The sequence below is a fragment of the Perna viridis genome, chromosome 14 (assembly GCF_037379345.1).
Source record: "Perna viridis isolate PV_CMFRI_1.1 ecotype Kerala chromosome 14, ASM3737934v1, whole genome shotgun sequence".
Taxonomy (NCBI): domain Eukaryota; kingdom Metazoa; phylum Mollusca; class Bivalvia; order Mytilida; family Mytilidae; genus Perna; species Perna viridis.
Window position 1 is genome coordinate 31,500,238 of NC_142458.1, and position 25,821 is coordinate 31,526,058.

General features: G+C 34.0%; 1 protein-coding gene across 5 annotated transcripts in view; it reads left to right on the plus strand.

Moving 5' to 3' along the window:
* The window catches only part of LOC148598993 (uncharacterized), a 30,858-nt gene extending 10,538 nt beyond the window's left edge, over positions 1–20,320 (plus strand). Inside the window, exons 7-14 of one of the 5 annotated variants that reach the window (XM_088560136.1) lie at positions 194–249; positions 595–732; positions 1,183–1,354; positions 2,117–2,224; positions 4,283–4,495; positions 5,435–5,642; positions 18,489–18,540; positions 19,121–20,320. In XM_088560136.1, the coding sequence (XP_088416262.1) occupies positions 194–249; positions 595–732; positions 1,183–1,354; positions 2,117–2,224; positions 4,283–4,495; positions 5,435–5,642; positions 18,489–18,502 (909 nt within the window). In that variant the 3' untranslated portion in view covers positions 18,503–18,540; positions 19,121–20,320. Of the gene's footprint in view, positions 1–193; positions 250–594; positions 733–1,182; positions 1,355–2,116; positions 2,225–4,282; positions 4,496–5,434; positions 7,054–16,604; positions 16,634–18,488; positions 18,541–19,120 lie in introns of those variants that run through there. The other 4 variants (XM_088560133.1, XM_088560137.1, XM_088560134.1 and 1 more) reach the window with 4 other exon arrangements.
* Positions 20,321–25,821: the final 5,501 nt, after the last annotated feature.

Consider the following 25,821-nt stretch of genomic DNA (forward strand, 5'->3'; position numbering starts at 1 on the left):
CCTGATCTTTCTAAATAAAAGGTGTCATTTCAAAGTCTGCTTCAAACTAGTCGAAACACCAATATTATTGATGTAAGTACGTATTATAAAACCTATAATTCAAGTTTATTTTCTTTTTTATTAAATGACGTAATGTGTGAATTTACATTTATTTATATATTGCTAACTGGTTTAATATTTTATTAAAATGAAGGGACACCCGATCTGGAGCAAAGGAATACCAGCCCTCGATCATTTGGTCTCGAAAGGGTAATTATCAAATTGTTAAGTGAGAAAATTGTGATGCATTCTTGTCTAGTTCTTGTACCATTATTGGGTTAAAGAACACATTATAATGTAAGCATCACTTACAGTTTTGCCGGTATTATTGGATATATTAATCACGGAAACTTTAGTTTTACAAAATGAATGCTTACGATTTGTCAGATTAAAAAAAGACACTTTTATTTGACTATCCAATGATCAAAGAAGGAATGTCTTTCCGTTTTGTAGAAAGCCATACATTTATTTCCTTTAAAACTTGTAAACAGTTTGATCTGCATTGAATTTGTTTAAGTTCATCGTAACTCCGTCAATTAACCTTTATTTTTACAGAATGAAGGTAAGAGGTCACAACATGTTTTGGGGAATAGAAAGGCACTGTCCAGCATGGATATTGAATATGACGTCATCAGAGCTTAACAACGCTATGCATGCTCATATCCACGGAATGGCAATTCACACCAGAGGAAAGTAAGTCGGATATTAGTGAAGATGTAGGGAATTTGATTAAAATGCTGGACTTTTAAGTATCTTAGAATAATAAGCTTGTTAGTAACCTATTCATGTCTAACGTCTGCCAATAATTTCAATCTAACTAGTACATGTATATACCTTGTTTGTGCATTTTGGTTCAAATGTGCTTGTTCAACTTTTAAGACCTCAGTGAATACTGTTTTTATAACAATGTAATTCCATGTATATATCGTAAATTTTATAGCATGCCTGCCATCGCTTCGACAACATATAGGGCCGTTTAGAGGCTTTGTTATATTCTTCTTCGGCATTGTATATTCAAAACAATTGTTTTAAATAATACAGTATCAAAAGCCCGTAATTACTTTGAATATGAAAACTGACGTTGATGACAAAAACTTAAAACACCAAATTTATCCTTGAATTATGGTCTTTTCTTTATTTTAGGCTACAGCATTGGGATGTAAACAATGAAAATCTCCATGGAGATTTCTATGAACGTCGCATGAACGATGCCAATATTACAATGAAGATGTTTGATTGGATACATGCCCAGGACGCTGGTCCTAAACTCTTCCTTAATGATTTTACTGTAGTTAACGATCATTCCAGAACAACGGTACTTGTGTATAACGATATTTCAGTACCTGGGTCAAGCTCCGAAACAGGTCTGATGTTCAAATTTCACTCTAGACGCTGCAGCCACCCAAATTGGAACCCGTCATTTAACAAAAGAAAGACCCCGATGGCACTAGGCTGTAGAATATATTCGGAATTAGACCGATCCGATTCTAAAGTTATAATCAAATCAAACTGGTTGAAATTTTTACCTTTACTTTTTTTCCAAGCTCTTCGCTACACTTCAATTTTTTTTGCAAAAGTAGAGTCGAAGTTGCTCATTTTACTTTTGTTGCTATGTACGGAATAAAGTGAATTATTTTACGCGTCGTTTTCTTGTCGTCAAACGATATTTGATTTCAATAATATCAGGTAATTTGAAAAGGCCAGTCTGCAGCAGTTAGTAAGAGAATAATTGAATGTCAGCTTGTACCTGGATGTTTATCCCGGGAGTCTAACCAGGAATTTCGAAGTTGTATCATAGTCATAATATATTCAAGTGTTTTGTACTTATTGTTTCCATGGTTACTATATAGCCCGGACTCGTGCTCTTTCTTTTAATCGTAACATAATACTTTATGGAATGCTTTCTTAGAATTTTACTCCATTTCATGCTGTTGTAGATTTTATCGGGTTCAAATCCCCTACTCTATAAAATAACTGTCTCGATTTCAAACTTTTGATAATCAACGGATAGCAAGATTGAAAAATTGAACATAGAGAATTTTATTTTTGTGTTTCATCAAAGATTTTATCGTTTTAGGCTTATAAAAATCAAGGCCAGTTATTCAAGGCCGCAGGAAAGCCAATATATGGACTTGGAATACAAAGTCACTTCCACAGAGTACCGCACAGTATGGATGCAGTCAAGGTCAGTTGACATATCTTCATTTAAATAAATAATAATTGCTAAGTGTCAAATGTGGTATACCCGATGCTGCTGAAACGAAACTCCTGCAAAAACGTGACCGAACGTGCGAATTTAAATAACGGACATTTTCGTTGGATCAAAATATGACAGCTCGATAATGCTGAGTATATGCATATGGAATTGTAAATAAATGCCAAACCTCTTAACTACCTATTAACTTACATTGTAGCTAGTTACATGTATCTATAACACTCTGTTTGTTAAAAATATTTACTTGGATTGTCTCCCTTTTACCAAATAATTTACTGTCTGTTATAAGTAGATCGGTACTATTTATTTCCCATAGGCGACAATACATGTAGTAAAACCTCTTTAAAACAATGAACGAACTGTAAGACTGACTGACTCCCAGTCATATCATTATTTTTCTAACTAAAAATGTGAGCAAAGTCATAGCATAACTGTCTCGATCGTTTCTTTGGTATTTTAAGCAGAAGATGTTTGGGGTCACCTCCCCCCCCACACACACATCTTTTATTTCCGCGTTAGACACAAAATTTAAAAAAAAAGCTTACTATTTATATAAAATGGTTATCACAAAATATAATGGATTTTTAAACAAAAATATCATAATGTTAGAATCTGGTATTAATGAAACATTTTGCGTATCAGCACGGAATTATTTACATTATCGTAGGGTACAACGAAAACCAATCTGAAATAATGAGAAATAGTACCGTTTTACCTTTAGGATTATTGCTTGTAACGTTCATATTTGTAGGAAGAAAATTTGTACTTTTTATTTGGACCAGCAAGTTTTACTTTAAGTTTTACGATTAGGAGACACCTAGCACGATATCGCTTGCAACTACATGTCAATGTTTCTACCGACTGGAAGCACTAGAGTTTGGTTTCAAACTTTATGACGTTTTTTCGGACCCCGAGCGATGCACGAAAAGACATGATATCATATCCTTTATTTCCTGCCTTAGTATTGCATAGTTGGGGGAATGTGTATAGGCTTCTGGAACAGGGTTATGTTGCTACAAGATTGAAGTCATCACTACAGAAGTTTTATGGTCGTTATCATGAACTCGTGGATCGTTATGGTGTATCCATCAGCACCCTGAAAACTGATTTATTCAACGGGTTATAGTTTTCCTTCCCTCGTTTGTCTACCCCGGACTTGACTTTTTATGAGCAACTCGGCGGGTGTCTCTAGAGAAGCAGAGGACGCTTACCCTACCGGTGCACCTGGTCCATGCTCCCAGTTTTTAGTGGAGTCCGAGTTGCTCATTTACTTTTGTTACTTTGTATGTATGATTTTAGTTACTTTATGTTCTTTTTTGTGAATGTCTGTTTTCCATGTCTGGTCTTTGTCCCTGGATTACATTCTTTTGATTACCGCTATAACCTTGGTTCCCTTGATTACTCTTCAACATTATTTCACAGCCTTATCATTCAAAGGCGTACATGTACTATAGCTAACCTTAATAATGTGCACATCACATTAAACAAAAGGTTATAAATGACTGCGAATAATTACACTCAAGTTTACAACGAGCTTCACAAAGTTTAAAGGCTATTTGTACATTCATTATACAAAGAAAAATATCTAAAACAATTTAAATTGTCGAGAGCTTATTATTTTTTTACTTACATTGTATATATCTTCTCTCCTTCGGCAAGTATTGATAAGATACAGTTTTAGGCTTTTCACATTATTTTGTTAAATTATACATGTATTATGTAGCTAGTATCCTCATAACTTTACCAAAATTTGAGATTATCGAAGTAAACACTAGAGTTTTAAATGTGGCCCATGTGTTCTATTTCGTGTGGTTGGCCGTTCCCCCTAAGTAATTAACGCACACTTATTGTTTTTGCTTTATCAAAATAATGGTATAATTAAATGTTTTCATTCCAATTGCATATTTTATTTCAACTGAATTAACGCTATTATAAGAACTAAACATTTTGATATCCATAATTCAGAATATTTACGTTTTACTATGTATATGTTGCTATACTCAATATTTGTTATTTTTATCATTTTAGTACAGACTTGATAAAGTTAATGAGACAGGATTACCACTGTGGATCACTGAACTAACTATTAGCGAGCATGATGAAAATAGAAAGGCACAGGCATTGGACGATATCATGACGTTATACCTCAGCTACCCAGCTATTGAGGGAATTATCTTATGGGGATTCACTGGGTCGTCCAAGGATCATTATGCCAGTGCCTTGGTATCTGGAAATATTATGGTAATTTCTTACATTATGATTTTTCTAAGGAAGACATGAGTCGAGTTTTAGTATCATTAATTATTGTATGATAACCGTCTATTGACCGAATCTTGCATAACATTCATATATTCACACTTCATACAGATATAATAATAAGTATAGTATTTCTGAGTAAAAGAGAGATAATCATGGTGTATACTCAATATAGGTTTATGGTATTAATCTTGTATTTCATATTCCCGGACAGGTGTATTCAAATAATGCGCTTATTGTTTTTTGCTGAAAATTAATGTTCTACGTGTCCTTAGTAATGCTATACATATTAAGTGAAATATTATCGAATCGATTCATTCAGTTTTTTTTTTAAATCCTGAACATATGCCATTTACTAGAGACGTCTATGGAAAAATTAAGATGGAGACCTTATGACCAATGAAAGATACGTTTGTTACGTAAATAAATAAAGGTGATGTACTTCTTCATACATGTAACACAACATATTTGATCTAAAGGGACCGTGTACATAATCCAACACTGCAAAAAAAAAACAACAAAAAAACAAAAAACAAAACAAAACAAAACAAAAAATAAACAACCGAACAACAAAACAAACGAAGTATTCTTACTTCATTCAGATACATGTATATAGAAGTATTCTTAATTACATCATTCAGATACATGTATATAGAAGTATTCTTAATTACATCATTCAGATACATGTATATAGAGAGCAATAAATGTATGACATTTATTTTTGTGCATCATAAATGTTAGATTAATGTTTTCAGAGGTTTGTTTTAAATATTACTAAAAAATAAATAAATAAGAATTAAAGAGTAAAAAAAAAATTCCAAAATGGATATTATATAAAAAGTTACAAAAATGAAATCAAAACAATGTAAAGATCTTTTTGTATGTGAGGCATGGAACCAATCTATAAACACCATTCTTTTTCAGCCGAACGCCGCTGGACGTAAATACCAGGAACTTTACAACAAAACATGGAGAACGAACATTGTACAAAACGTTACATCCATCGTTAATGTACGAGCTTTCCTTGGCGATTATGAATTGACGTTACTTTACAATGGTAACGTAATTCACACAGAGAATGTGACAATTGACAAAGGGGGAGCTACGCCTACATTCCATATCAAAGGGCAAGGTATGTGTGTTGTTGTTTCGGAATTAGTACCAAATACATGTGTATATGCTTACTTCTCATGACTTGGTCTTAAATTGTCAGGCTGTGTTAAATGTTATTATACCCCACCAACTTTGCTAGTGGGAATATTATAGTGATAAGGGCATCCGTCCTTCTTTTCTTTGGTTACACATGGGATCCCATTTCTTATCCGTTACTCCTCCAACACCCGTGGATGATATTGAATGAAACTATCATTGAATGAAACTAACAGAGTTTTTATTACATATTCCCATCGTGCGCCTTTTATTTTATATTTTGATCCGAACCAATTGGGGTTTTCACATAGCAAAACATGCTCTTTTTCATTTTTAATATTATGTTTTAATAAAATGGGGGACCTATTGCTTATCCGTTACTCCTCCTATACCACTGAATTCCGTTAACTATTTTACCATTGTGCCCTTCCTATTTTAGATTTTGATCCGAATTAATATTGTGGTTTTATATAGAGTAAAACATGCAAGTCAATTTTAATATGGGCAAATGGGGAACAAATCTCTTATATCTTACTAATTCTATAACTCTGAATGGAGTTGAATGAAATTTCACATGATATTTTTGACGTGTACATGTACCCATTGTGCACTTCCTATTTTAGATTTTGATCCGAATCAATTTGGAGGTTCACATAGCAAACTACAATGTATGAACTTTGTCAGGAGTTACAAATTCCTCATCTGTTACTCCTCCAAAACCACTGAATGGAATTGAATGAAACTTTCACAGCAACTATATAATATGTTGCCATTGTGCCTTTTCTGTTTTAGATTTAGATGCGAATCCACTTTGGGATTTCAATTGGCAATACATGGACTTTTGAGAATAATTGTCTTATTGATAATAGTTATTCCATCAGGTGTATATGTAGTATTTTAATATGAGCACACACTATCAACGGAGTACATTTGGTGATATCTATTGATAATTCGTTATATTTTGTCCGTATTCGCATATTTGATAGAAATGGTCCACTTGGAACCATAAAATATTTTTGACATTTTTTTTGTAATGTGTTCAGTATATCATTAATGTGTACATTTAGGAAAAAAGTCACGTTCCACGGTTCAGGCATATTATATCAAAAACTTTGTTAAAGCAAGTTGTTTTTTGGCTAGTCAAGTCACAACTTCAAAATTGGTCTTAAGAGTTCCAGTGCACTGCACATATACCTAGTATACAATAAAAAAAAAACCCATCCAATACAAAAGTTGTCCCGTTAAAACATTAGACAGACCCTTAATCGTTTTTTACTGTAATCAAACAATGTGTTTTTACAAAGATAATTAGTAGTTATTTTGTTTTAGGGTCACATGTCCAGGTTACGCACGTAGCATTTGGGTAACTAACTAGAATAAAATAATTTATACAACCTTGTCACTTTACATTCTCTTTGATTTGTTTGTATCGGAAGTAAACACATGCTAGGATAAAGACATATTACCACAACAGTAGTCTCTGTAAAATCCACTTGTTAATTATCAATTATCGTATCAGTTGATTTTTAGGGAGTAAAAATAACGCTAGAAGATCAGTTTCTTGGTTATTGATTTGTTGTTCTGTGTTTGTTTGTTTTTTGTTTTTTTGCTTGTTTCCTTCTTCGTTATTTAAAGGTTTAGCCGTGGTTTGTAGTTATTTTTAGTGCTAAAACAAGTCTAAATGTATTCAAAAATATTTAGTTGTGAAAAGTTGAAATAAATTTGCTCTTAAAATTTATTCTTGCTTTAAGCAGTAACTACATATGTATAGATTTTGTTTATTTTGTTTTTGGATAATTTAGTTTAATTTGTTATCAGCCTCTTGGTTGGATAATAGTTTAATCTGTTATAGGCCCCTTGATCGGATTATTTTAATTCGGCAAGAAAGTTTATTTTGTACTTGATAATGTGATGTAGTTAACATCGGTTGGTCAGTAGTCCGTGATTCATATATACATAAATTTTATTGTAAAAAGTGATTTTTACACAGACGTCTACTCAATGGTACTGATATTAATTTGCTTCCAGAATTGTCTCTTTGGAAATAATTTCGACGTAAACAAATCTGAAACAAACAAAAAAAAAAAAAAAAAAAAAAAAACAGAAAAAAAAAATACAAAAAAAAAGCAAAGTAAGTTAAAACAAAACACTTGGAAATTTGCTCAATTTCTAATGCATTGGCGTTTTTGTGTCGAATAAAGATAAATTTACATGTATCCCAGTTAAAATGGGCTAGCTCTATTGCATCATTAGAGTGAAAATACACTATGTGTTTATATATGTAAGACAAAAAAAATAAAACAAAATAGTTACTCAAGTGCATCATAGTAAACCGTATCAACAACCGCCTTCAGACTCTCGCACTTTCTGTTAGATTTAGGTGGTAAAACTTGACTTCAAGTATTACATTAATTTACATCATTCGCCAAATGTTAAGACCAAACAGAATGAAATATTGAATTATCCGAAAATTGATGCAAAAAAAGTAATGTCATCTTTGAATCACGTTCTACCATTATGGTCCATGTATACAATCTTGCACAGATTATTTGTTATATACTGATTATTACATATCAAACTCGGTATCACATGCTGTATCAACCCGAGATTCCTATATCACCCTAAGAGCCACTGTTCAGTGGGGTAATATAAGTCGAGGGTTGTGTAGTAATTCCCAGTAAAGGTTATAAACCTCAAATTCGCATGATGTCCCTTTACAAATGAATGAAAAAACATGTTGACTTCGACACACTCGGTAAGATCTCAGACACTTGGAATGGTGTTGTTTAATTTCGGATATTAATACTATAACTTCCAAAAAATCAAAATAACAAAAGTATATGGACTTGTTTCAACGAAAAATCATGCATCATGTTAAAAGTCGTATTCATTTAATTATGTGATATAAATTACCCGACCACTTAAGAAAATATGAAAAAAAACGTGTCCCGTCCGAGCACCATCTGCAGACAATGCATTTTGATACGCGGTCGGCATTTTATACCCAGTTTCTCTTTAAAAAGAAACTATCAAAAGGCAGCTGGAACATGAAAGGCATATTCGAATGGAAACGATCATCTCGATCATACCATTGTGCATTATTAAGGTCGTCATCTCAAATGCAATTATTTTGTTCAAACTATTCTATTACAGATGTGTTTGTAAACGATTGATACGTGCGGCATGTAGTTATGATATTGTTGTCAAGTCGTTACACACTATATTTAAAAGCAGTTTTCTGCATGAAATTAGTTGCGTTCTTGTTGTATGACTTACAAAGTATCGTGGTTCTCCATCATACAAGAGACGAATTAGGATGGATATTACATACGATGAGGGCGTATATACATATTTGTTTTTAGGTTTAACTTTGCATAGATCTGGCACATGTATCATATAGTGGCTGTGACCTATCACTTTGAGTCAAACATTTTGCCAAGTGTCATATTCTTGCAAAATATATAAGTGGGAGCACTATTAATTTCCATGAGGATCTAAATTTATTGACTAAAATGCTTACTTTTTTCTTCCATAAACCTATCATATGGGTGACACATATATTGCAGTCAAAATTCTTAAAAAATGTCATATTTGTTCAAAATGTATAAGTTTGAACATAGTTTCATAAAGGTCTAAAATTTTTGTATACAGTGTTTAAAATTGTCAATATATGTACTCTGTGTCAAAATGATGTCTGCAACAACAAATATTCAGTCCAAATTCTCTAAGGGGCATAACAGGTACGGCATATATTATGTTTTGTTGGTACTGCATGTCATACATTAAAGTCAGGTCAAAAATTGAAACAAATGACGTTCAAACATAGTAAGGCTTCTTCCACGTCTTATGAATCGGGATTCGGGTGCTACGAATTTTTCTTTTTGAACCACGTACATGTACTGTATGTAATTCAGTCTGAGAAGTATTCTCGAGCTAGTGAGTGTCAGAATCTGTCAGGAACTATTCTATTCCACGTATCCGTTCTACCTAGAACAGTTCCTGACAGAAGAGTGTCAGGACAGATTTTGACAAAACTCGTCTAAAGCCCTGACAGTCCCTGACAAGGCGTGTAGCGGGTCAGAACAGTTTCTGACAGCTTAAAACTGTTCTATGACAGCAAATCCTAACAGAATCGAAGAGAGGTTAGGAGTGATCGCACAGTACGTCAGTTAACATAATAGTCCTTAGTTTGTGCTTAAGGGTAAGGTACAATCAGTTTCTTCAATTCTGTTTTAACAAGGGACTCATACCGCTTCGAATTGGATTTATATGTGTTTAAATGAGTTATATTTTTCCCAAGTGACCAGATGCAAAAGGTGGAGGGTTTCGATCACGACATAGTACTTTAACCCTGCCGCATTTTTTTTGCGCATGCCCCAAGTCTGGAAATTTTGACTATGGTATGAGGGTTTCATCTTCATTCATTTGGACTAGCTTTGGACAGGCACATAAAGTATGTAGCGGGGTTAAAAATGATAGGGAGCACTCAACTCTCCCTAATCTCTGGAACAGTGTTGGAAAAATACAAAATATTAATTCCAATTTAACTCCTCAAATCGATACAGAATACAAACACTTTAACAAATATAACAAGACAACAAGCTCTATCTACATCGACTTACTTTTTATGTATTCAAGTACAAAATCTAAAAGCAACTGATAAACACACCCTGTTTACCAGAGTTTGACAAATTCCAGCATTTTGTAAACATCTTCTGTATATTTTGAAGATGATTTGGAATTATTTCTTACATATGAGGAATCTCTACCAAGAACTATATATTTGTATCTAGGTGTACCTGAAAAAAAACGATGTATAATGTTCTTAAGTCGGGATTTAACGGTGTATGGGGAATAGAAGTATACAGTGTTGAACAATCATAGGTTGTAATGCTATTATATTCTGATAATAGTCTTGAACTGATTGTCTCCAAAACATCTTTCGATGTGTTTTAGGATCCATATTGAATTATTACCACTACGGGAGTAATAAGTGTTGCGCTAAGACTGCAGACCCTCTTTAACAATTTTAACTCAAGAGTTGGTAACTTTTAGCTCAATACCTGCTTTAAAGCAACAGGAATTAGTTCGAATGGTTACCTCAAGTTAAAACATTATTACTGTTAAACTAGGTTGTATTGATGGAGGCTTACGAAGTATATTGTCGATATTGTGGCCTGCACAAATCTCAATGGAGATTTTCATGAGCATATTACTTCCTCATACATATTAAATATACTCTTGAAGTATCTTTGGGCATGTCCTCTGGAAACCAAAAAAAAATTATATCCCAAAATTGTCTTTAAGGCAGGCTCTAATGGCAAACGTATGCATGGTCTCTCAAAACCCACTAAAAGTAATCCCTGTTATGGCAAAGTTCAAGAGATGTGTATATTGGGTAGCTTAATGAAAAGAAAGCAAATATGTACTATCTTTAAAAAAACGATAGCCGACGCAATAAAATTTGTCCTTTTTACTTATAATATTCTTAGGAAATAGCACATGACACGCAATTTCAATTTCCGATACCTTTTTCTTTTTTCGAACACCACTAATTAAGTTTTCAGTATTTCGCCAATTGGGAAACATAATTTTGATCAGGTGACGTGCGTTTCCATGGAAGAGCGTAAGCAGGAAAACTATACCTACTGCGTCGGAACCCCCCCACCCCCCCCACCCCCCCCACAAAAAAAGAAACAAAAACCAAAGTGAAAAAAAAAAGAAGAGAAGAGCATAAAGCTAGTCTTTTGTCATATATCAACAAGACGAACTAGGAAGATAGTATTGGGTTTAACCCCATTTCTGTCTTTTTGCTCAGATGATATGTCTCCAATCGACCTTCTTTAAAGACGGCTGTGAGGCTGAACATTAGGGTCTCCCTTTCCATTTTGTAAAATTTAATTGTATTGCATTTCCTTTTTTTAGTATTAAGTATGGCTACTTTTACTAATTTTAACTTGTTTATCAATATTTGAATGAGGAGAAAAATAATCACTCACTTTTATCCCATCGACAGACTTAGATTTGAAATGAACAAAACCTTCAAATTTCTACGCTATTGAATCACCTTTGGGTGTTTTTGGTGTTTCACTGTTTGATGACAACAATGCAGCTTTAAAACTATAAAAGATGCATTCAATTACATTACATTTAAGTATGAGAACTGAACTCTGTTTTACATTTTCTACAGTAGGAATTTTCTTATTTAAAGGACATCAAAGAAACGAACGTGATTTCTAAAGTGGATAATTCGAGAACAAGAAGATATTGATTCTCTGTCAGAGTGGTTAAAGGCCGCGAGGTCTTTAATTTTGAAACGAATGAAAGTTTTAAGTAGGTCAATGAGTGCCAAGACTACATCAGTTTTCAAAGACCCCGATGTAGCAAAAACACTGTCTACTATACATGACAAATATGTTGTCGTACCAGCAGACAAATCCCAAAACAACATTGGTTTTGTCTGCAAAACGTTTTATATCCAATGTTTATTACCAGAGGTAGACGTAGAAAATAAAAGCAGTGATAAGAGCTATACTGCTACCACTCTCTCCAAAGAAGAGATTGTGGAAAACCATAAATCTGTGCTATCCTCTTTTGGTCTCTTTACCAAGGACGATGATTGTGGTTTACCGTCTATGTACTGGATTCCTAAACTTCACAAGAATCCATACAAACAACGTTTCATAGCTGGATCTGCAAAATGTACCACCAAACCTCTTTCAAAACTTTTAACTTCTGTACTCATAACTGTCAAAGAGGGTCTGCAGTCCTACCACAACATTTGTTACTCCCGTAGTGGTATTAATTCAATGTGGATCCTGAAAAATTCGAAAGATCTTTTGGAGACAACCAGTTCAAGACTATTATCTGAATGTAATTGCATTAAAACCTATGATTTTTCAACACTGTATACTTCTATTCCCCATACTCAGTTAAAATTCTGACTTAAAAACATCACACATCGTTGTTTTTTTCAAAAAAGACGGTACACCTAGATACAAATATATAGTTCTTGGTAGAGATTCCTCATACTTTGTAAGAAATAATTCCAAATCATCTTCCAAATATACAGAGGAAGATGTTTACAAAATGCTGGAATTTTTAATCGACAACATATTTGTCCAGTGTGGTGGACGTGTTTTTCAACAAACGGTAGGCATTCCAATAGGAACAAATTGTGCTCCTTTACTTGCTGACATATTTCTTCACCTTTTTGAGGCTGACTTTATAGCTGATTGGATCAGAAAGAAAGAATATCGTTTGGCTAGATCCTTCGATCTCAGTTTCCGCTATACAGATGACGTATTATCTTTAAACAATCCTAATTTTGGGGATTTGATGCGACAAACCTGATGACTTTTCATTCAGAATTGTCAACTTTCCTTTCATCTGTGGCAACATCCCTTCGGCTCTTGCGTATGGAGTGTTCATATCACAACTCATACGTTATGCCAGAGCTTGCCGAAACTACGCAGACTTTTTGTATCGCGCTAGAAGTCTAACAAATAGGCTTCTGGAACAGTGTTATGTTGCTACAAGATTGAAGTCATCACTACAGAAGTTTTATGGTCGTCATCATGAACTCATGGATCGTTATGATGAATCCATCTGCACCATGAAAACTGATTTATTCAACGGGTCTTAATTTGCATTTCCTCGTTTGTCTACCCCGGACTTGACTTTTTATGAGCAACTCGGCGGGTGTTTCTAGAAAAGCAGAGGACGCTTACCCTACCGGTGCACCAGGTCCATGCTCCCACTTTTTAGTGAGTCCGAGTTGCTCATTTACTTTTGTTACTTTGTATGTATGATTTTAGTTACTTTATGTTCTTTATTGTATGTGTCTGTTTTCCATGTCTGGTCTTTGTCCCTGGATTACATTCTTTTGATTACCGCTATAACCTTGGTTCCCTTGATTACTCTTTCTATATTCTCGTACCATACTATCTCAACGGAGTTGCTTCCTACTCCCCGATATATGTAGATACCGGGTTGCACCGTAATAAGAAACTGAGTGTATCCGTATGTTTATCTATGTTTTGTAAACTTATCTTGTGTGCACTATAGTTTGTCCATTACCTCAGTGATATATCTTTTACTTGTTGCTGTTGTTATTGTCTTTTTATATCTTTTTCTCTGTTTGTTTTAATTGCAGTCTCATTTATTTCTTTGTTTTAGAAAAGGTAAGTTGAAATTTCATGTCCGTGAATTAGATTTTATGGAACGTGGATTTTGTTGTCATTTTTTACGCTTCGTCCCCCTTTTTCACAAAGCCATGTAGGTATCAACTTTAATTCACAATAAATAGAAAATTCCTAGTCTGGAAAATGAGAAACAGTGCTCAGGCCTGCACCTAAATGTGATTTAATGTTGAATAGTTAATTTCAGTTAAGCACACTAATCCAAATAGTTATTTCCTCATAAATGAGATTATACAATGAAACATTGTCTTAAAGCAACACTAAACTAAAGGAGAAGAAAACAAAACACAAATAATATATATCACATATGCTATATAAAATACAATCTCGAAGAGAAGTTTTTAATTTTATTCAAATTAAAGATTTACTGATGACACGTTGTGCATTACTAAAGGATCAGTTTTGTCGATCGGCCAAACTTGGCGATACATTGTGCAACATGCGAATGGCATAGTTGAACACAAAATATATGTATAATCATCGCTTCCGAAATAAAATATAGGCTCACGACCAAGAAGAATTTGAAATGATGTTTCGTCGTCGTTATAGAAAAAAGTTCAAGACACACCGGTATCATTGTGAATACAAACATCGCAGACTACATAACCGGTTGAATAAGGAATTTTAGTTATGGAGTTTGGTAATTCATTTCTAATGTCTTCAGATGACTTTGCATTTTTCAGAAACTGGCAACTGACACAGTGTTATGAATGATCACAAGACGATTAAAATTGGGTTCGGCTGAAATGCAATTCCTCTAGTCATTGAGTTGTATATCTACTGCTTTGTGTACAATTGATTTCGATCATATTTTTGAGTGAAAGACTCCCTCCCTGACATATTCCGAGAGATATTCAATTAGTTCGTAGGTACACAAGATACTCACGATATCTGGAATAAAACCGTATTGATTTCTTTTGTTATCCATAAGACAGGAAAAACGTTTCATTAAGAAAATTTGTTTAGTCAAGTACGTACTCTTAAAAAAAAACACAATTTATGGAGAAAAAAAACCCAGTCTTTTTATGTATTGTGATAAGCCGATAATAATTTCACAAATATCTGGTCTGGTAGCAGTTTTTAAGACAAGTATGCTTTTAACTATAAAATGCTGAAAACAGTTCATAGATGATATTTCCATATGACTTTGATGACTTTTCATTCATAACTGTCAACTTTCCTTTCATCTGTGGCAACATCCCTTCAGCACCTGCGTATGGAGTCATACGTTACGCTAGAGCCTTACTCCTTTTAATATAGGAAAATATTTTGAAAGATGTTGGTTAACTACAACAGCTCTTTGTGTATTCAAATCTAAACCATGAACAATCATCATCCACAGTTTACCCTGAACACCATGTTTATGTAATTTACACTTTAAACCTCGTCTCCATATAGTATCAAAAGCATTTCTGCTATCAAGAAAGGCAACAAAATTTCCTCTATGTAGTTCCCTATTATGAGATATTGTTTCTTTGAGAATAAATGAGGCTGTTAGACAACTGAGGTTCCCCAGCAAGGAGGTCTTTTCCAAAATACAGTTTAAACGATTTTTTTGTAACTTTTAATACATAAAAGAGTAATATGTCTTTAACTATCGGGGTTCGTTTTCGGCTTATTATTCACTTTATGCAGTGGTATGAGTAAACCAGACTTCCAATCGAGAGGAATACTATCTTTCCGGATTACCAAATTGAAGAACGAAGTTGGACAACGTATTACTATTTCATCTCCGTAAAATAAATGTTTATTTTTTATTCTGTCATATATCTTCAGGATTCATTAGGATTGTGCTGAAAATTTCTGAATCGTAATAACATTACTTATAGTCGCATTGTGTCTAATGTCCGTACATCTACAATATCACGATTGTTTTGTAATATCGGTAATAAATAAGGTAAACAATCGTAAACAAATCATAAGATTTAACAAAATTAAGAAATGAATAAATATATTTATACATATGAACTAGTGCCTCAGTGCTACATGTATAGAAGAAACTTAAAATATATGTATGGAAAATTATAATGGACATGTACACGATTTAAAAAAAGGGTTTTTTCATGGATCTAAGCATATTGAATGGAATCAATGGAACCGCCATGTATCTAAATACTACACTTGTGTCAGTGGTTAGTGAAGAACGAACAATATCCACACCTGTGTCAGTGGTTAGTGAAGAGCGAACCAACCACACCTGTGTCAGTGGTTAGTGAAGAGAGCGAACAAACCACGCCAGTCTCAGTGGTTGGTGAAGAGAGCGAACAAACCACACCTGTGTCAGTGTTAGTGAAGAGCGAACAAATCACATCTGTGTCAGTGGTTAGTGAAGAGCAAACAAACCCCACCTGTGTCAGTGGTTAGTGAAGCGTGAACAATATCCACACCTGTGTCAGTGGTTAGTGAAGAGAGCGAACAAACCACACCTGTGTCAGTGGTTAGTGAAAAGTGAACAATATCCACACCTGTGTCAGTGAAGAGCGTTAAATAATTGAAATTTAAGATAGGTTACATTTGTTTATTCATTGTGTTCTTCGCATTAATATTTAATGTGTTCACTGGATTAGTGTACTAAATCTGCGTAGTGAGAGCTCAACGTACATTGTATAAAATTAGCAAAAATCAAGGCAACATTGAAAAACCCAAGCAGCCCAAGCACACTCATGCAAATGCAATGTTTTAAGGCCTTCAGTACCTGGAAAATGTTTTGATATTTGCAACAGAAAACTTCAATTTATTTACAGCAGATTGGTTCTAATGGTGCAGAAGGATTCACCATAACGATTATAGAGTTCATGCTGATTCAGAAGCTAGTTGTTAGCTTAAGAAGTCTACCACTACAAAAAAAAAAAAAAAAAAAAAAAAAAAAACGAAGAAAATTTGATATATTTGAGAAAACAAACTACATATTGAAGTAGGTACAGTTTATTTGTCATACGTTACCACTGTGTAAGTTACATAAAATCGTACATGAATAGGGCTCACATTTACCAATTTGTTCTTACGTTTTATGCATATTTTATTTGTATTATTTCTTTTTTACATTTTAAACCTGGCTATTGTTTACAAATTCATTATTCTTATTGACGTTCAATTTGAGCCACCTCACAACATCATTTTTTTAAATATAAAATCTCACCTTTTGACCAGCGCTGATAGATGTTGAAAATCAATGACAACAAATTGTTCTACAATGGCTTAGACTTACCACCAAAACACCAGTTTGGTCGTATTTAGGTAATTGGAAATAATATGATCTAATATTTCTTTTTATTTTAAAGTAATGTCTGTGAAAAAAGGGGTTCTTAAGAACTCTAATTCAACCCATGACCTTTTAGGGTAGTTTTTTTAGAACATGATCTTCTTGAACATATGTTTTTTGTTTTTGTTTTTGTTTTTGTTTTTTTCTTTGCAAAAAAGATATATTACTTCCCTGAATGTTATAAGTAGTACAGATTGTTAGAGTTTCTAGCTATATTTACCGGGTAAGTTTTATGCTATACCGATATTAACTTTTGCTCTATATTGTTTCCTGTGACAATGTAATTTGTTTTTACAATCATAAATCTGTCAAATAAAACAAAATGCTAGACAATAATATTTTCTGTTTTATAATTCTATATCCGAGCGATTGCCATTATTTTCTTAATCTGGTACACTTCTACTTTTTTGTTTTGATGTTCAGTACAATGTCATAAATAATTCAATACTACTGATAATTTATACCACTTATGCATAATATCAGTTTTCTATAACAAAATTAAGAGACTGTAATTTGATGCTGTCTGTTTATGAATTATTCGTTCTTGTTTTTTTTTAATTTTTTTTATATATATATTATTCAATTCAGACCCGTGCAGGTCCGGGTGTTATAAGAATAGGCCTGCTGCAGCGCTAAGCTTGTCGTAAAAGGCGACTAAATAGGGCTCAGAACTCTAGCCGGGGACTAGGCGCTCTGCCACAGAGCAACTGGGATGTGTGCCCCAGGTGGTGGAATGGGTACCCCTGGCATGTTACATGCTGGGGGTGTCAGGCTATAATACGGAAAGCCTAACCGCAAACCATAGTGGTGCACCGTGTTGGGAAAGATGTCACGTTCCTCGCAGGTTAAAGAATCCGGCTGTGGTATTCGATGGGAGTAGGAACCTTTGCGCTCCGCCACAAGAGGCTAAATTGCCCCACCCTGCCCATCCCTCCCTTTTTCTAGTGGCAATCAGAATTTGTCGACCCTATTATCCTTGTGTCCTTTTTTTTCATTTCATCATCATTTCATGTTCATTTTACCATCCTTTTCATGTTCATCTTCTGAATATAGCTGAAATATTGCTGCTCGGACGTTAAACCCCAACAAACAAACAAAACAAAAAGTTTTATTTTATTTTATTGGTGTTAACCATAAATTGCATTGTTATGTTATAAATTTACTTTCTTTCTTTATAAAAAATCCTTGTTTTTGTCATTATTTTTGTCTGCAATGTAAATGTGATGTTATTTTTCCCATTAGAATGACAATTCCGATTGTACTTGACAATAATGAAGAAAGTGCGCTTGGAAGCCAGGATACCAGTATACTCCTTCTTGGTATTGAGATATTTCATTTATTGTTCATCAATGCTTTTTTTTTATAGATAATAAAGAATAACGGTAGAGATGAACTTATGATTAGTTGAAGTATTTAAGGTACTTATGATACAAATTGGTTCTTTTTAAGATAAATAGGTTGATATATGTTTACATATGTTATTGAAAAGTATATATTGATGAGAAAAAAACTTATTGGGTACAATTATAAGCTTGAAAGTTCAGTTTCAAATATAGTTCATTATAAAAATGATGTTCCATTTAACACATTGTTTCGTAGTACTTTTGTTTGATTGACATTTATTCCATTATAGGTTACATCTCCCTGTGTGAGAAAGACATACTTTTAAACAAACACTGAAACAAAACAAAACAAAACTGGAGAGTGATTCTTTTCCACTTCCTATGATTTCCTATTCCTTCCCATACTTCGTTGCTTATATTTTATCATTATTGTTTGTTCTAAGTATTTGAATTAAGCAGTTTAAAACTATGCTTACGATTGTTGACATAGTAAGTTGCCGAATTGCGAATTTTGTTTAAGTACCAACCCGTATTATGTCCTGATTCTGCAAATGTTTGAAGTTTGGTATAGAAAGAAAACTAGTTTTTTTATCAGAAATTGTTAGAATGTTATTTTGGTTGCTATAAAATTTGAATTGATGTTTATATGTTTAAGTCAAGTTGTGGTGCACTTGGTGCGATGCTGATAAACGTTAAGACATATGATGAGTTCACGGAAGTGCAAGAATATCTTCGTATCAGTAAGTTTAATTTATCAGCCATGTACTGTTTGCACTTTTTAAACAGAATTGCGTTCTTCAATTGTAGCACCCTATTGAATAATCATAGAAAAGTATCATATATATACAAAATGTCGAAAGTGTAGATATTTAAGTTTCAAAAGGTCAACATCAAGATAATTTAAATGCTTCATTTAATGATAATTTTTAATACTCCTGTCAGGATTGCAATTAACTAAATGGGATTATGAAATTTGTCACATCCTTCCAAGTCCGTAGCAAGTTCATCGTATTTATATTTAACTACCAATCCATATAAAAATTCAGACACTGTCTAGGATACAGGTAATTTGTAGTATACAACAACCCACCGAATAACTAATATGTTTGCGGTCTTCATATGCTTTATTTATCTTTTTAATACAATAGTTTTTTTCTGCATTCAAGTCTGTACTTGAGAAAACTATACAGTCATCTCACACTAAAATCAACATAACCAAAACAAATAAAGAACGATAACTCTTGCTTAGTGGTAATTTCATGTAAAATTTTAATGAATCTTATCTCAAAAGTGCAACACCCTAATGAAAAAAAAACTGGTTATATGGTCTGTAACTGATTCTGGATAAGAAATACAAAAAAATAATTCGATGAGTTTTTTCTGTCTGAATTTTGTTACGACTGTAAACATTACATCACAGCATTTTTTACTCGGATAATTTGTGTTCAGTGGGTTTCATCAAGTTAGGAAAGTTTAAAAAGTATTACATGCTTTATATGTATCAACTATATATCATTTCGTGTTTACTGCAGAGTAGTCCTCACCATATGTAAGACATATTTCCATATAGTTGGTTTTTGAGTACAGAGTAGTCCTCACTATATGTAAGACATATTTCCATATAGTTGGTTTTTGAGTAGAACTATTTTTTTCGCCAAATCGATTTTACGTAAATTAGTTTCAACAACTAAAAATGCATTTTTAAATTTCATTTTGTATTGTTACTTGACAACAGTCTTGGTAGAGATTCCTCATACTTTGTAAGAAATAATTCCAAAATATCTCCCAAATATACAAAGGAAGATGTTTACAAAATGCTGGAATTTTTAATTAACAACATATTTTCCAGTGTGGTGGACGTGTTTTTCAACAATGGAGACAAATTGTGCTCCTTTAATTGCTGACCTATTTCTACACTCATATGAGACTGACTTTATAGCTGATTTGATCCGAAAGAAAGAATATCCTCGGGATAGATCCTTTAATCTCAGTTTCCGATATAAAGATGACGTATTATCTTTAAACAATTCTAATCTCGGGGATTTGATACATCGCATCTACCCCTAAAGAACTTAAGATAAAGGATACTACAGACACTGTAAGTTCAGCCTCATATCTTGAACTACACTTAAAAATCGATGGTAAAGGAAACATATTGACCAAACTTTACGACAAACGTGATGATTTTTCATTCAGAATTGTCAACTTTCCTTTCATATGTGGCAACATCCCTTCAGCACCTACGTATGGAGTGTTCAAACGTTATGCCAGAGCTTGCCGAAACTACGCAGACTTTTTGTATCGCGCTAGAACTCTAACAAGTAGGCTTCTGGAACAGGGTTATGTTGGTACAAGATTGAAGTCATCACTACAGAAGTTTTATGGTCGTCATCATGAAGTCGTGGATCGTTGTGGTGTACCCATCTGCACCATGAAAACTGATTTATTCAAAGGGGTCATAATTTTCTTTCATTGTTTGTCTATCCCGGACTTGACTTTTTATGAGCAACTCGGCAGGTGTTTCTAGAAAAGCAAAGGACGCTTACCTTACCGGTGCACCTGGTCCATGCTCCCAGTTTTTAGTGGAGTCCGAGTTGCTCATTTACTTTTGTTACGTTGTATGTATGATTTTAGTTACATTATGTTCTTTCTTGTGTACATCTTTTTCCATGTCTGGTCTTTGTCCCTGGATTGCATTTTTTTTGTTATCGCTATAGCCCCGTGCAGGTCCGGGTGTTAAAAGAATAGGCCTGCAGCAGCGCTAAGCTTGTCGTAAAAGGCGATTAAATAATGCTCAGAATCCTAGCCGGGGGTTAAGGCGCTTTGCCCACAGAGCAACTGGGATGTGTGCCCCAGGTGATGGAATGGGGTACCCCTGGCGTGTTACATGCTGGGGTTGTCAGGCTATAATACGGAAAACTTGACCGCAAACCATAGTGGTGCACCGTGTTGGGTAAGATTCCACGTTCCTCGCACGTTAAAGAACCCTACTGTGGTATTCTCCCGGAGTAGGAACCATAGGGCTCCGCCACAGGAGGCTAAATTACCCGACCCTACCCACCTCTCCCTATTGCCAGTGGCAATCAAAATTTGTCGACCCCATTGTCCTTATGTCCCATCCCTTTTTCATTTCATCATCATTTCAAGTGCATTTTATCATCAATTTCATGTTCATCGTCTGAATATAGCTGAAATATTGCTGGTCGGACGTTAAACACCAACAAACAAAGTTATCGCTATAACCTTGGTTCCCTTGATTACTCTTTGGATCTAATTAAGAGTTTCCTATCAAGAGTTAAAACGTCAATGTGTCTTCTCGGTTTTCTATTCGAAGAATGCCAAATGTTTGTAACAATATAAGAATAATGTTTTATCACTTTACAAACATAGATAAATTTCGGATTTTGTAATTGCAAATATCCTTAACAACATGTGAAAAAACGCAAAATCCTGCTCTTTATTTCTTTATTTTCTTTATTTCACCTTTTATTTCAAAATCTACAACAACAGAAAATGGAGCTGGATTTCATACCCAAGTAGTATTTGTATTGTAATTTAGCCATAATAACACGTGTTCAGCAATATTCCATATGCTTTTGTGCTATGGGCCATACTTATGATTTACCAGAAATATTGACCATTACACAGACTTTCTGAAATGCTCTAATCGGCGTAAATATAAATGTCCTTGCAATTTTATGTTGCGCCATACTATAGGCCGTCAATTAGAGATATCAACAGTTTTTTTTTTAAATAACAACGGAACTATTAGTTGTTTTCGTGAAATAAAATGCCATCATCACTGAAATGTTTGACTTCACTCATGATTTGTGATCTAGTCGTACACACATTTTAAAATTTCTGTTTAGATGGTGTTGTATTGTAATGTGTCTGCTGTCCTTTTCTTGATCCATTCTTTACTGTATCGATTAGTATACCAATGTTTAAAAGTCAAGAAAAATCTTAAAAAGACATTGTGTCTTGTATTTGTTAATGCTGATCATTGATTTTTATCGTATTTTGGTAATATGTTGACATTGTCTTGTTATGTATTGCGATAAGTGCTTATAATCCGCCACTTTATCAAACTAATTATTGAATTTTTTTTAGGCAAATTAAATTTAACACATTTTAATACTACGTGCAATACGTGTACACCAATTTGGTATATTCAGATATTCTGTAACGAAAACAAAAATACAATATCTACTTTGAAATATATTTAAAAAATATTTTAATACCGATCTTGTCGAAAATCAATTTGAATTTTTGTTAATTCGATGATAGTCTAACTTAGTTTGCACATTTCGAATTGACAGACTTGGAATCGCACATTACGTCGAATATACAAATACTTAATATCGATATGGTTGCCATAGCAGGAGGACCTTTAGTTATAGACAGAATCGGAGATATCAGTGAAATAACAGGAAAGAACGGATCATTACTTGTTAGAAATAATGTTTGAGGTTACAAAAATATCACAAACGAACCTCTGTATGTAATGCTTTAAATAAGCATATAACAAGTTATTGTTGATTAACCGGATGTGCAGAATAAAAATGTCGGTCGTCGTCATACGATGTGTTCATGGATCGATAAAAATTTAGTAAAACATTAATCATTGATATTTCCTAAATTCTTATTTGCTTTAATATTAAAAAAATGTATATCGAGTACATTTACGCAAATTTGGGTATTAGGCCTACTTCAATATCAAAGGATTATCATCAGGTAACTAGATTTAAAAATAAGCCAGCTGTAAATGGGTGTATGGAAACAGAAGTAGAACATTTCGACGTTTTGTAGATTTTGAATGTGAAGATGTTTAGCACATTCTCTTATAAAATATGATTTTCATATTTCTGAAAAAAGTTTCAAATTCTATGCAGCAATTATATTTTTTAAGTAAATATTTCCTTTATGTTACCAATTGTTTTTAAATATCCACAAACCTTACACATATCACAGTAAAATGCTCAATTACTTTTGAAATATTTATTTCAACATGCATTCTTATGTTTGTCTTTGTTAAGATTTCGATGTGATATCTGGTAATCCTCTACCAGGCTGTTTAGCAGGTTTGGTCAGTGATGCTTCATTATATTTCTCTTTGAAAGAGATTTATTTACGAATGCTGAAATAACTTAGCAAGTATTCCAGAAATAAAATTCCGTTGTAGCAGGACATCTTCTGACAGAATATCTAGTTTATCATTGCATATCGATCAATGTTTATTTTTGATTTTTGATTGGATCCTCTCTTACGACTTTCATTTAAATATATCTTTATATAAATGTTCATCCAGTCAAAGCAGAGGAGTGTGTATCCGTGAAATGACTCATAGTATCCAGCATGTCGTATAATAAAAATATTATACATCTGAAACAAATTGTGTCTTTTTGTTCTGCATATAAAACCTTGTTATGACTCAAACACATTTAGTATTGACAGTATTGTTTTTATATGATTATATACCTCCTTCTTGTAGTGAAAATAAAATGATGTGAAAACGAAAAAAAAATAATGCAATCATAAGACGACAAATTGTCGTGCAAATTATTATCACCTCACAGCACGGCACGTGAATAATAAAAATAACTGTTACAAAATCGGTTGTCATGCTGAGATCGATATATGGTTTAGTGTTGTGAATTAAACAAGATTAGTAAATTAGCAGACAATTAACAATTACGGAATGTCTACATTGTATCTTTTACTTCGTAAAATGTATCATCAGGTGCTAGTAATTCATATTTTATCTATATTACGGAAGTCTCACAAAACAGAGTCTACCGTTCGTAAGGAATAATCCTCAGTACACGTGGTGTACCATTTAGTCTTAATTTGTATATTATCATCTTTCATGGAATGAATAACCCTCAATAGTCTACCAAGTGGTCTGTTTTATATGCTGAGGAACGGCCTTGAACCATGATCTACTTAGTGGTTCCATTTTATATTTCTCTTCATGGACGGTATAAGTCTATACTTTCGTGGTCTACCTTGTGGTCCTGTTATCAACAAGCATTTGCTTATCATTGAACACAAATGAACAATTACAATTATGCTAATGTTCTAAATTAACATCTTTGTAGACAAATGTCAAATAACATATGCTATTTTTGGTCGTACCGCTTTGAAATCTATGGCAACACTGCCTGCACAAAGTCCAACGCTCTAGACCACTCAGCCAGCAGGGTTATTTAAAAATACAGCTTTCGCTGACCGGGTCATTCCTCCTCGTAGGATAAATCTAGGGCTGTAACAGAACGTGATGTATGGTAGTACGGGACAGCTCAATTAGATGTTATTATGAAGGATAGAGGAGCATGGCACAACAAATCAATATCATACAAACGTCTCAGAATGTGACGACTCTATTCGCTACACTGCTCCATCGGATCAAATTGATACAGGGAAGATAATGTAAACGTATATAAAGGTCCGAAAAATTCCCAACGATGTTAGAACTGTCAAATTTGCGATGAAAATGTGTGGTCATTCCCTCCGAGAGACTCGAACTCGTACCGCTGTGACATCTATGACAACACCGCCTGCACAACGTCCAACACCCCAGACCACTCGGTCAGCTAGGCTATATAAAAATATAGCTTTCATTGGCCGGGTCATTCCTCCTCGTAGGATAAATCTGGGGCTGTAACTTAGTATACGATGTAGGGTTGTATGGGGCAGCTCAATTAGATGTTATTACAGTCTTTGAACCGATCCACGCAACGATTTGACGGATCGATGACCGGTGACTGATCTGATCGCAGTTTTGTTATGTAAAATGACGTAAGATCTGTTTTGAATACATAGCCCCGTGCAGGCCCGGGTGTTGAAAGAATAGGCCTGCAGCAGCGCTAAGCTTGTCGTATAAGGCGACTAAATAGTGCTCAGTAACCTAGCCGGGGGCTAGGCGCTCTGCCCACAGAGCAACTGGGATGTGTGCCCCAGGTGGTGGAATTGGGTACCCCTGGCGTGTTGCATGCTTGTTTTGTCAGGCTATAATACGGAAACCTGACCGCAAACCATAGTGGTGCACCGTGTTGGGAAAGATGCCACGTTCCTCGAACGTTAAAGAACCCTGCTGTGGTATTCGATAGGAGTAGGAACCTTTGCTCTCCGCCACAGGAGGCTAAATTGCCCGACCTTACCCAAAGTAATGTTTTTTTTTAGCATGTATAAATTGATTAAACTGAAGTTAGGGACAAAACCTACCTCGGCATGGATGTGATCGTCTACGAATAGGATTACGAATACGAAAACGTTATATTCGGTACAAACAACATCAGCTTCTAACTAAATTTTCATATGTATTAAATACACAAAACATACAAAGCATAGATACTG